Raw genomic sequence first — 13,173 nt, forward strand, 5'->3', positions numbered from 1 at the left:
TAAGATAGACAAAAGAAAAAAACAGCCAACTTTTTGTAGTTAGATTGTACCTCATTCCACTATTTTTTATGTTATATTTTTGCAATAGCATTTCCAGAACATGTGGCGGGCCGGTAAACAATTAGCTGCGGGCCACAAATGGCCGCCGGGCCGCACTGTGGACACCCCTGGTATAAACTAAAAAAAAAAGGTTGGCTGTTATTCCACTAGCTTAAAGCTAACATACAATGGACAAGCTCATTCACAGGCTCACAAATATTAGCATTGCAAATTGTTTTCCACCCGTACAAACGTTTTGACAAATCAAATTTTAACGGGAAAAAAATGGAAAATACATTTCTACTTCAGACACATTTTGTACTACTGCTCTCTTTTACAAACATATTTTATTTGTGGCAGCCCTAAATCTACTTGTGGCGAAAAAGTGACGGTGAGACCTCTCCGACGTGAGACAATTTAGTTTGGACTCACCAGGAGAGTGCAGTCCATTGCAGTCAATTCTCTCATCTCCAGCTGTAGAGGTGTGGCTCTGGGGGACGGGGAGACAAAACAAGATGTCTACTACTAACATTGGACTTATTCTACATGTCAGCAAAACTAGCATTAACCACGCATAACCACCCATAGGTTTTTTTCAGGGCCGATACCGATTATTAGTAGTCAAGAAGGCCAATGAGGCCCTGTGATGAGGTGGTGACTTGTCCAGGGTGTACATCTGCCTACCGCCCAAATGAATGCAGCTGAGATAGGCTCCAGCACCACCCGCGACCCCGGGAGGGACAAGCGGTAGAAAATGGATGGATTATTTTTATGGAAACATCAGGCCAATGGGGACATCATATTTTATGCGGTGCTAATGTTGTGGTCCGTCAGGCACCGAAAAATATGAGGGGGTCTTCACAAACACCTTTTACTACGTGTGAAGCCAGGCGAGCGTTGCGGTGAAAGAAAAAGAAGATCATTTTTCTCAAGAAAGGCAAAGGCCTGTTGCTGAGCAGTGGTTATTACTACTTAACCTACTAATAGTTTTTTTTAAATATACTACATCATCTGGAATATAAGCCGCTACTTTTTTTCCCAATGCTTTGAACCTTGCAGCCTTTAAAATGGTGCAGCTAATTTATAGATTTTTCTTCACTAACAATAGCAGGGGTTAAAATATGGAACTGTTTAAAGGATGAAATAAAACACAGCACCAACATAAACCAGTTTAAAAAGCTTTCTAAATCATTCATCATTAGTAAATATAAGAAAGAAGAGCAAACATTGTTTTAGAAAGACAATAATATATAATATGTATATAAATACAATTTATGATTTCATAATTATACATATAGGTTATATTAAAATGTATATATTACCACTTTATATGGAATTTAAATACATTTTGTATATATAATATATATAAATATATAAGTGTACAAATGTATATGTTTGATTTAAATGTTAAACTGTGTATATGAGACATGTGCTACATATATGTTGCTTATGTATTGATTAAAAAAAAGTAATATAAGTGAAACATGTTTTAGATTTTATATATTTTGAACCTTGTTCTTGTTGTGATGGGGGTAGGTTTATATAAGCGTTGCTTCAACCTACACCCTTTCGGCTCAATCATTGCTCTTTTTTTGTTGTTGTTCTTTGTTTTATGTGAAGATTGCCGAAATAAATAAATAAAATAAAATAAAATAAATAAATAAAATACACCTCTTGAGGAGACTGATGTCTTTCAGGGTGTGCGGGTCACCGCTGCGCACCTTTTACAACACTGTGGTGGCTTCTGCGATGTTTTATGTCATCGCTTGCAGGGCTGGGGCAGACAGGAAAAGACTTAAACTGATTAAGACAGCTGACTCTGTCCTAGGCTGCCCACTAGACAGCATGGAGAAGGTGGCGGACAGAAAACTGCTGACCAAGTGGACATCCATAATGTCCAGTCCCTCTCACCCGTGCATGGCACTGTGGAGGCCCTGAGTAGCTCCTTCAGCAACATCCACACTACTGCAGCTCCTCTCTCCCCTCAGCCACTAGACTTTACTATGTAGTTATTCTCTCTTTTCTTCTTGTGCAATACAGATCTTAGTCTTGTTTTCTTTTCTTTTATCCATACATAAGTCCGCAATATGTAGTATTTCTTGCAATTTTTGTTTTTTTTCATGAGGTTTTACTACTGCTACTGTATGTAAAAAGCTGCACTGCAACAACATAATTTCCCCATCGTTCTGTTCAGTTCAGCCCAGTTTATGTGGAAAATGCATACGATACAATGTAAGGCATCACAAAGTTCCAGCTGTTTCATTACAGCGCATTCGAAAAGGAGCCCGAAAAAGCAGAGCTTATTTAATCCAACCCCTTTTCATACCATAGCAATTTTATTCAATTTCCTTGTTCTCTGTAACAGAACAGTGAACAAATAAATACATAATATTCCATAGTAAACATACAAATATTAAATACATAAATAATCTATGTCTCAATAAAAACAAAAGGAAAAAAACGGGTTCAAGAAGTTGATCATAATTCTTGTTGTGTGTACTTTGTGAACACTTCTAGTTTGAACAGTCTCTTAAAGTGAATCATATTGCTGCTTTCTTTCATTTCTTTGCTTAATCCGTTCCATTATTTAATTCCACATACTAGTGTACTAAAAGTTTTAAATGTTGTATGAGCATACAAATGTTTTCATTTAGATTTTCCTCTAAGGTTATATTCCTCCTCTTTTGTTGAGAAAAATTGTTGTACGTTCTTGGCTAGCAGGTTATAGTTTGCAAATGCACCAAATCATTGAATTTCAGATTTAATGAATAAAGTTTGTATGTTGTCTATATCCAACACGATGTATTCTTCTAATTGATCTTTTTTGTAACACAGTTGTGGTATAAATAAAAGTATATCCTATCCTATTCAATAAAGAGTAGTGTTTTGGTTTGTGCTATAACGCCATCTTTTTAAAGAGTTTGATCACTATAGATGCGGCGAGCTGAAAATGTACTTTCCGTTTCGCACCTTGAACCAGAAGTATAACCGTCTACAGAATTTTTGCTCGAAAGGATTCTTTGTTCATCACTCTAAGCAAGATTTGTAACTTTTACAATATAACTTCAACAACTCATACTTGCGAAACCGTCCCTTGTGTGATGTCTGTAGGAGTGTTTTTGTGCATATTTCTATGTGCTATCGTATTGTAATCAAGCTAGCATCGTTAACATCAGTGAATATGCTAACACATTAACAAGTGTCTGTGTTAGTATTATTAACTTACAATGGCATTCTTTTTGTTTTGTTCCAGTTCCGTAAATTCACCAAACTGTCACCTTGGACTTATTGAGTCTGTTTTGCAGATTGGACAGCGAGCTTCCGCGGCTTGTGGATCCGTGACCATGGCTTCTGTTTTTGTTTGATCAAACTGCAGTTTTACAGGAATTGGAAACAAATAAGGTCTGGAAATAAAGATTTACAAAATATTTCGTAACGGTATAAATCTGCGGCTTATAGTCAGATGCGGCTAATAAACAGAAACATTTTTTTCTTCTAAAATTGGGAGGGTACAACTTAAATACAGTTGCGCTCTACAGCCATTTATTTGTGTATGTATTGTATCGGCTAATAGTAGTTCTGTTGTAGTTGTTAAAAAATATATATAAAAGGGTTATACCGTTTTATGTTAAAATGGCAAATATCGACACAGATAATTGGTTGAGCTCTAATAAACACATAAAAGATAGAAGGATGGTAGTTATGGTACCGGGATGGTGGCAGCTGGTGGCTGCGGGTATGGAGAGTCGCTCTGAGCGGGTGGGTGCAGAGCGATGGCAGGGTGCAGCGCTACACTCAAAAGTGGACCCGGGTCTTCTGAGAAAGTAGACGCGGCGATTGTCTCTGTGGTTAGCGGTTGGACGGATGGTTCTGTTGTCAGGAGGAGTTAAAAAGGAGTCACAAGTTGAAACATCAGGAAGATGCTCCAGGCATCTCCTAACACACAACAGGACTATTTTACACAACATCACGTCTCAGATGACCACTTCAGATACTTTCCTTTTTCAGCGGCTTACCTCGTAGACGGTCTGTGAATGTGAGCGCTGAAACTCCGAACCCCAGGAGTTCACAGGCCGATTCCATCCGTTCACTTTTACTGGAATATTCCGAACTTTTACCAGAATTTTCCGAACTCTTACTCGACACCGGAGCGGACCTGCATTTTTTTAAGACACACAATGAGCCAGAGGTTCATTATCATTGGCTACAATTGACATCTGGAGTTGCGGTGTACAAAACGTTGTGGCCTGATGTATATTATCTCTTTCGCGACACTGCTTCCAAAACAACGGGGCAGGAGAAATCAGTGCGAGACTTGGCATCGCTGTCCTTCATCTTGCAAAGCGACTGTCCTCCACGTTCAGCGTCACTGGTGTTAATACACAGCAGTCAGCATAAATGTACTCACACTCCTCCATCAGAGGACAAAGAAGTTCCCTCCATCGTAGTGTCCATGCTCTTGATCGCATTGCTGTTGGTCGACTCCTCACTTTCTTTCGGCAATTCCTCTCGGAGACCACCATTACAAGGCCCTGATTCTTAAAAAGAAAATATAGAGGAAAAAAAGTGATTGAATAAACATGTTAGTAGGTCAATTAATTGAAGGACGAATGAAAATGAAGTGGATAACTTTGCTGGCATGGATAAATTGCTGTGTCCATGTGTGTTTCTTTTCTTCTTTATCGCTTCAGACAGGATGCAAGAGGGTTCACTCAGTGACCGTGTTTATGTAACAGAATAGTTAACTGAATGCAGCGAGTCCTCTTTTTAGTCCTCCACAATCTGAGTGAGTCAGCTGGTTTAGACATGCAGGATTCAAGGACACATCCCTTCTTACTTGCTACTCGCCAGTGAGAAGTTCCACAAAGTAACACAAATTAAAAGAGAAAAATAAGATTAAAAAGCCTAATATCCTGTTGTGGCAATATTTCAGCTTTAACAGGTTAGGCAATATGAGCCCATCAACACAGACTTACAAGCGAGAATGCCGTGTAGCGACAAAAAAAGACAATGCCCGAATTTGCTTTTCCAACTTTGAAAATAAATGATTATAAAATGTTCAATATTTATTGGAGTGTAATTTTATTTATTCATTTTAGATAACTAATTTATTTACATTCTAATTACAGTCCAATGGTTAACAATTATACAGTAATGAGAAATAAAAGTGTACATCCTTTTAAAATTGTTACTTGCATTATTATTACTATTATTTATTATGATTACACTGCGATGAGGTGGCGACTTGTCCAGAGTGCACACCGCCTTCCGCCCAACTGTAGCTGAGATAGGCATCAGTGCCCCCCGCGACCCTAAAGGGATTAAGCAGTAGAAAATAGATGGATGGATGGATGATTACATTAGTGCTTAATTTGGTCACAAAATAATGCTGACAATAAAATTGTTTTTCTGCAAAAATTTGTGGAAGAATATATCGTGCAGCAAAATGTGTTATGGGCCCAGGCCTCCTGTACATATTAGGACAAACTACTCCAATGATACACTTATCTAACTGTGCTGTATCAGGGTCATTAGCTTGCACATGCTGTTACATAATATGTCACAAAACTCCACTTAGTCCTGCCATACAACAGCTGTCTTTGTTTCTCACAGCTGATTTTTAAAAGGAAAGTTGTACACTTTAAGTTACAAAGAACAGACTTTGTCAATATGTGCAGAGAAATACAGAAAAAGATTGTTGTGCACCGTTTGCACAAAATTGTGGCATCAGGAGCCCTTTTTACAGTTTCTGTTAATAACGTTAAGCCTTTGTTCCGTGTTGGTGATTGGGGAAAAAGTACTCGGGGATTGAAGTTGACCTTGAAATTTTCCGGTATCGGAGTAAGACCAGGTGTAACAATGGAGGACCTCCCGTTGTGCTGAATTGTATGTCACACTGGACACATGATATTAATGGTTTGCGCAAAGCCAAATCTCTGTATGTCCCACTTCCCACTATTTATTTTCCCACATCCCCTGTCCCGCCTCCGACACTACCTGCAAAGTTCACATGTCAACTTAGGTCCCAGCTAGTTGTGCCTACCATCATTGTGGGAGCTCTCACTTATCTCCTCACTGAGGTATTCCAACAGGCCATCAAAGATATCCAATAGGTTCTTGATGGACTCTTGGTCTCCCTGGATGATATTTTCTCCTGCAGGCGCACAACATCAGCGTTATAAATGTCATTCTCCACAGTTTGAAAGGAAATCAATGTCCAGAAAACCTGTGATATGCGAAAGGCTGATCTGAAGATAATCCAGCGACAGGGAGTCAATCACACTCTGAACATTATGTATGTCGTCCTCCTGACTGCTGGGTGTGGAAATATAATCTAAGGAGAAAGAAATAAGGTTTAGTTCTTCACTGATGTTTCAAGAAGAAAAACACACTCAGCAGTGTGACTTGCTGGGTTGCATCAGGTGATCTGGAGGCACTTCCGGCTCTGAGCTGGAGGACAAGAGTCCCTTTAGGCTACTGTTTATTGACATGCAGCACTGCAGTATTTGGAAATGTTTAGAGATAGATAGATAGATAGTACTTTATTAGAGGCAAGTATACAAGCTATCATGAAAAAGTATTGAAAGGGGTAAAGTGGATTAATAAATGATAAATGATAAATGGGTTGTACTTGTATAGCGCTTTTCTACCTTCAAGGTACTCCAAGCGCTTTGACACTACTTCCACATTTACCCATTCACACACACATTCACACACTGATGGATGGAGCTGCCATGCAAGGCGCCAACCAGCACCCATCAGGAGCAAGGGTGAAGTGTCTTGCTCAGGACACAACGGACGTGACGAGGTTGGTACTAGATGGGAATTGAACCAGGGACGCTCGGGTTGCGCACGGCCACTCTCCCCACTGCGCCACGCCGTAATTACTTTGTCTAAAGATTTAAACTATTCACTATCACCAAAGTCCACAGTTCAAGTTCCTGCTCGATCGCACTTTTTTTCTACACTTACAAGGATTTCAAGTAGAAAAGATTGGAAGCACATCAAGCTCAGTAGGGATTCAATAATTAAGCATTTATCCGTTAAAGACAATATTGGATTTTTTTGTGCATGGGTAAGTCATGTATTTGATTGACATTAACTGGGATCGTTATGCTAATGAGAAAAAGGAAGACTTTAGTTTTTGCAGTTCATTTCCTGGTACTATTTCACTGTGATCGTCAATTCATGTCCGCAATTGTTTTAAATCATGGGTGTCAAAACTCTGGCCCGTGGGTCAAATTTGGCCCGCCGTGTAATTTAATTTGGCCCTTGAGGCAATATCAAAATAACATTACAGCTGGCCCGCCGTTATTACACAGTAGCGGTGCCGCTGTAACACCGCAATTTCTCACACTTGCCAATCCTCCCGAAGTTCAGTGCCCCTCCCGAAAATCTCCCAGGGCAAGCATTCTCCAGATTTTCACCGGGACAACAATATTGAGGGCGTGCCTTAAAGGCACTGCCTTTAGTATTCTCTACAACCTGTAGTCACGTCCGCATTTCCTCCATACAAACAGCGTGCAGGCCCACTCGCATAATATATGCGGCTATTACACACACATAAGTGAATGCAAGGCATACTTGGTCAACAGCCATACAGGTCACACTGAGGGTGGCCGTATAAACAACTTTACAACTGTTACAAATATGCACCGCACTGTGAACTCACACTAAACAAGAATGACAAACACATTTCGGGAGAACATCTGCACTGTAACATAACATAAACACAACAAAACAAATACCCAGAACCCCTTGCAGCACTAACTCTAACAAGGCGCTACAATATATTTTGATATTTACCTCAGAAGGCTGCAAATAGAAAAGAGGCATTACATTTGTATTTACATTTTATTAGAAAAGCCATTGATATTTTTTAATTATTATTATTATTATTTGAAGCTCAATTTTGCATGTCACTATAAAGTTACTGTATGTAAGCCTTGCTTGTTCAATATTCAATGCAAAACTTGTTTGGGTCCCTATTAAAAGGTTAATTTGTTCAGTTTTAAATTTTGGCCCAGTCTGTATTTGAGTGTGACACCCCTGTTTTAAATGGTATGAAGTCTCATGGTTGTGCTTGATTTCCCTGTTGTTCAGCAGCCTTTGGTTTCCAACAATATTTAGCAATATCAAGAGTCAGTATGCTGTTGAGCCTACGAGAGATAAATTACAGGGTATCAGCAAATCAAATTCAATGCTTTATAATGCCTTTTTTGCCACTTAAAACTAGTTTAATGCCCATGTCATACTGCAGATCGGTATTGTATTTAGTGAAAAGCTTACAATAGTCTGTATAGACATGTGCAACCCAGCAATAAGCATGGCAGGACAATGCTACTTTCATTTGATTATTAAAACAATCAACCAAGAGCCAGCAATCAATTTTCACACATTTATTCATTGAGAAAAAGGATTTCAAATCATTATTTTTTTAGCTGTAAGGTTCAAACTTACCTGGAACTTTCTCTCTCAGGATGTTCTCATACAAACACACAAACACATTAGCGTCGCAGTCCGTGAGTTTGGTCAACCTCTGTGCTCCTATGTGACACCTGACCAGTAGATCATTTGCCACATTCACCCAATCTGTGCAAACAACAACAATGTTATCCCTGAAAAGACATTTTACAAGTGTCATCTTCCTTCCTTTATCTATCTTAAATGGCAAAGATACACAAATTCCAGCATTTTTTCCTGGCGATAAAAATAAAAAAAGTTGCATTGAAAATGGAAACCATTATAAACGACATTTTTGATCTTACATTTATCTTATAATAAATTAATGCATTTCTTATGTTAAGAGTTCAATTTCAGTAACTTTTTATTTTGTATGTATTTGTCAGATGGTGACACTTTTTCACTTCCATCCATCCATCCATTTTTTACCGCTTGTCCCTTTCGGGGTCACGGGGGGTGCTGGAGCCTATCTCAGCTGCATTCGGCAGAAGGCGGTGTACACCCTGGACAAGTCACCAACTCACCACAGGGCTAACACAGATAGACAACGTTCACACACTGGGGACAATTTAGTGTTGCCAATCGACCTATCCCCAGGTGCATGTCTTTGGAGGTGGGAGGGGCCTATCCCCAGGTGCATGTCTTTGGAGCTGGGAGGGGCCTATCCCCAGGTGCATGTCTTTGGAGGTGGGAGGGGCCTATCCCCAGGTGCATGTCTTTGGAGGTGGGAGGGGCCTATCCCCAGGTGCATGTCTTTGGAGGTGGGAGGGGCCTATCCCCAGGTGCATGTCTTTGGAGCTGGGAGGAAGCCGGAGTACCCGGAGGGAACCCACGCAGTCACGGGGAGAACATGCAAATTCCACACCGAAAGATCCCGAGCCCGCTATTGAACTCAAGACCTTAATTTTGTGAGGCAAATGCACGAACCCCTGTACCACCGTACTGCTTACTTTTTTCCTATTTAAAGCAAAATGTCTCACCTTTTACTATTTTTAGCAAAATAAATGTGTCTCTCTACTGATGTTGCTTACGGGTGTGTATGTAAAATAACATTTTTATGTGGCACTGTGTAACATAGTACTTTGAAGGGATAAAGTCTACAATAATATAATTTGGATATATATAATAAAAAAGTATAATAGTAATAATAATAGTGTTAAAACATTTTACAATATCAAAATATAAATACAAATAAAACAACTACAAAATACATGTGTTTAATTTAAAATGAACATGATTAAAATATTACACAACATAAATAAATACATACATAAATATATATGAACAGCATTTTTTTTTAACTGCGTAAGCTTTGGTTTCCAAAAATTAACATGTATGAAAAATCAGGATTTTTGGCGACGGCGTGGCGAAGTTAAGAGAGTGGCCAAGCCAGCAATCTGAGAGTTCCTGGTTCGATCCCCACCTTCTACCGTCCTAGTCACGTCCCTTGTGTCCTTGAGCAAGGCACTTCAGCCTTGCTCCTGATGGGTGGTGGTTAGGGCCTTGCATGGCAGCCTCCCGCCATCAATGTGTGTGAATGTGTAAATGTGGAAATAGTGTCAAAGTGCTTTGAGTTCCTTAAAAAAAGGTAGAAAAGCGCTATACAGGTACAACCCATTTACCGTCAGTGTTGCTGCTTTCCAATCATTGATCTATTTCAAAATCAAATATTTTAATCACTTATGATATTAATAATAATAAATACTGATTAACACATTTTTAGTAGATTTGAATAAGCTGACTTTTTTTTGTTATTCCGGACTATCGTATGAGTACATTTGAAGGAGAGCGAATAGAAACATGACTAGCACAACAACAGGATTATACCTTAGCGTTGGACAGGATAACAATAAATATACGCTCAATGTGGGTTCCCTACGGGTACTCCGGCTTCCTCCCACTTCCAAAGACATGCACCTGGGGATAGGTTGATTGGCAACACTAAATTGGCCCTAGTGTGTGAATGTTGTCTGTCTATCTGTGTTGGCCCTGTGATGAGGTGGTGACTTGTCCAGGGTGTACTCCGCCTTCCGCCCGATTGTAGCTGAGCCAGCGCCCCCCGCCACCCCAAAAGGGAATAAGCGGTAGGAAATGGATGGATGGATGTCAAGATATGATGTCATTCTGTATGAAGTTTAATGATTACGTTAATTTCAGACACACACAAGTGAATGCAAGGCATACTTGATCTACTGAGGGTGGCCGTAGTAACACTGTCACAAACATGTCAAACCACACTGTCAAACACATGTCAGGAGAACATCCGCACTGCAACACAACACAACAAATACCCAGAACCTCTTGCAGCACCAACTCTTCCGGGACGCTACAATATAGAACCTGGTAATGAGACATTAAGAGTAACATACGCGGTAGATACGAGGATTCATACTGCTGCATTACAAAGTGAGAGGCTTCTAAAGAGGTGGATCCATCCATCCATCCATTTTCTACCGCTTGTCCCTTTCGAAGGTCCTAATTGTATTGCCACAACAGCAGCAAAGTGACGTTAGGGGTGGGCATTACATTCACATTTAATATAAACACAAGGATAACATTACATTCCTTCATCACACGCAAACAGCAACATATATTTGATATACAGCAACATATATTTAATACAAACACAAGGATAGCATTACATTCCTTCACCACACGCAAACAGAAACATATATTTAATATAAACACAAGGATAACATTACATTCCTTCACCACACGCAAACAGCAACATATATTTAATATAAACACAAGGATAACTTTACATTCCTTCACCAACATATATTTAATATAAACACAAAGATGACTTTACATTCCTTCACCAACATATATTTAATATAAACACAAAGGTTACTTTACATTCCTTCACCAACATATATTTACTATAAACACCAGGATAACTTTACATTCCTTCACCAAAATATATTTAATATAAACACAAAGATTACTTTACATTCCTTCACCAACATATATTTAATATAAACACAAAGATTACTTTACATTCCTTCACCAACATATATTTAATATAAACACAAAGATTACTTTACATTCCTTGACCAACATATATGTAATATAAACACAAGGATAACTTTACATTCCTTCACCAGAATATATTTAATATAAACACAAAGATGACTTTACATTCCATCACCAACATATATTTAATATAAACACAAGGATAACTTTACATTCCTTCACCAACATATATTTGATATAAACACAAAGATGACTTTACATTCCTTCACCAACATATATCTAATATAAACACAAGGATAACTTTACATTCCTTCACCAACATATATTTAATACAAACACAAAGATAACTTTACATTCCTTCACCAACATATATTTAATATAAACACAAAGATTACTTTACATTCCTTCACCAACATATATTTAATATAAACACAAAGATTACTTTACATTGCTTCACCAACATATATTTAATACAAACACAAAGATGACTTTACATTCCTTCACCAACATATATTTAATACAAATACAAAGATTACTTTACATTCCTTCACGAACATATATTTAATGTAAACACAAGGAGTTGCCATTAGTAACCAGAGATAACGTAAATGACCATTTTGTGTCGCAAGAATGCCTCGACGTACCGCAACAACACAAACTAGCCAACAGGGCTAAATGTTGTCGCTTTTTGTTCCGGCTAAACGTCAAAAAATAAAGCAATAAGGACTTATTGGGATTTAAATGCGATATACGAGCTTCTTTAGGGGACATTAGATGTAAGAAAGAGAGGCTGATGTTGAAGTTAGCTTGCTGCTGCCTACCTCTCTCTTCCTGCGGGGTTCCCATCAAACATTTATTTAGGGGACATTATTTCTACATTTATTTAGGGGACATTATTTCAACATTTATTTAGGGGGACATTATTTCAACATTTAAACATTTATTTAGGGGACATTAGATGTAAGAAAGAGAGGCTGATGTTGAAGTTAGCTTGCTGCTGCCTACCTCTCTCTTCCTGTGGGGTTCCCATCAAACGTTTATTTAGGGGACATTATTTCTACATTTATTTAGGGGAAATTATTTCAACATTTAAACATTTATTTAGGGGACATTAGATGTAAGAAAGAGAGGCTGTTGTTAGCTTGCTGCTGCCTACCTCTCTCTTCCTGCGGGGTTCCCATCAAACAGCTGTTGCAGAGGCAGCTGTGGCTCACAAAGTCCACAAAACAGGTAAAGAAAGGATTCCGGCGAGAAGTCAGATAGCAGCAGGCACAAATTAAAGCTCGCTCGTCAGCTAAAAATGTCCTTTTAGGGCAGAGAAAAAGAAGGAAGTGGCTTTCCTGAGTTAAAACTGAAGTGTTGTGTGATTGGTTGGTCTTCTTGCTATTTCCCGGAAGTGCATTGGTGAGCAGCTTGCACTGCACCCTGCTGGACGCTTTGTGTAGTGCTGCAGAGAGGCCACATGTCACATTGCATCCTACATACACTATAAAACCCTTCCATCCATCCATTTCCAACCGCTTATTCCCTTTCGGGGTCGCGGGGGGCACTATAAAACCACAAACAAGAAATTGTACATGTCTGCATCCTACATACACTACTGTATACAAATACAAACAAGAAATGGTACATATCTGCATCCTACATGCACTACTGTATACAAATACAAAAAAAAAGATTGTACATATCTGCATCCTA

At 38.9% G+C, this 13,173-nt stretch overlaps 1 protein-coding gene across 3 annotated transcripts in view; it reads right to left on the reverse strand.

Moving 5' to 3' along the window:
• LOC133539055 (centrosomal protein of 95 kDa-like) overlaps positions 1 to 12,857 on the reverse strand; it is a 32,292-nt gene extending 19,435 nt beyond the window's left edge. For 2 of the 3 annotated variants that reach the window (XM_061881086.1, XM_061881083.1), the window contains exons 1-8: positions 12,632 to 12,857; positions 8,500 to 8,631; positions 6,266 to 6,373; positions 6,083 to 6,193; positions 4,448 to 4,577; positions 4,056 to 4,195; positions 3,749 to 3,909; positions 472 to 529 (exon numbers count right to left, since the gene is read on the reverse strand). In XM_061881086.1, the coding sequence (XP_061737070.1) occupies positions 472 to 529; positions 3,749 to 3,909; positions 4,056 to 4,195; positions 4,448 to 4,577; positions 6,083 to 6,193; positions 6,266 to 6,373; positions 8,500 to 8,631; positions 12,632 to 12,656 (865 nt within the window). In that variant the 5' untranslated portion in view covers positions 12,657 to 12,857. Of the gene's footprint in view, positions 1 to 471; positions 530 to 3,748; positions 3,910 to 4,055; positions 4,196 to 4,447; positions 4,578 to 6,082; positions 6,194 to 6,265; positions 6,374 to 8,499; positions 8,632 to 12,296; positions 12,322 to 12,631 lie in introns of those variants that run through there. The other variant, XM_061881085.1, reaches the window with a different exon arrangement.
• Positions 12,858 to 13,173: the final 316 nt, after the last annotated feature.

The sequence above is a fragment of the Nerophis ophidion genome, linkage group LG20 (genome assembly GCF_033978795.1).
Source record: "Nerophis ophidion isolate RoL-2023_Sa linkage group LG20, RoL_Noph_v1.0, whole genome shotgun sequence".
Taxonomy (NCBI): domain Eukaryota; kingdom Metazoa; phylum Chordata; class Actinopteri; order Syngnathiformes; family Syngnathidae; genus Nerophis; species Nerophis ophidion.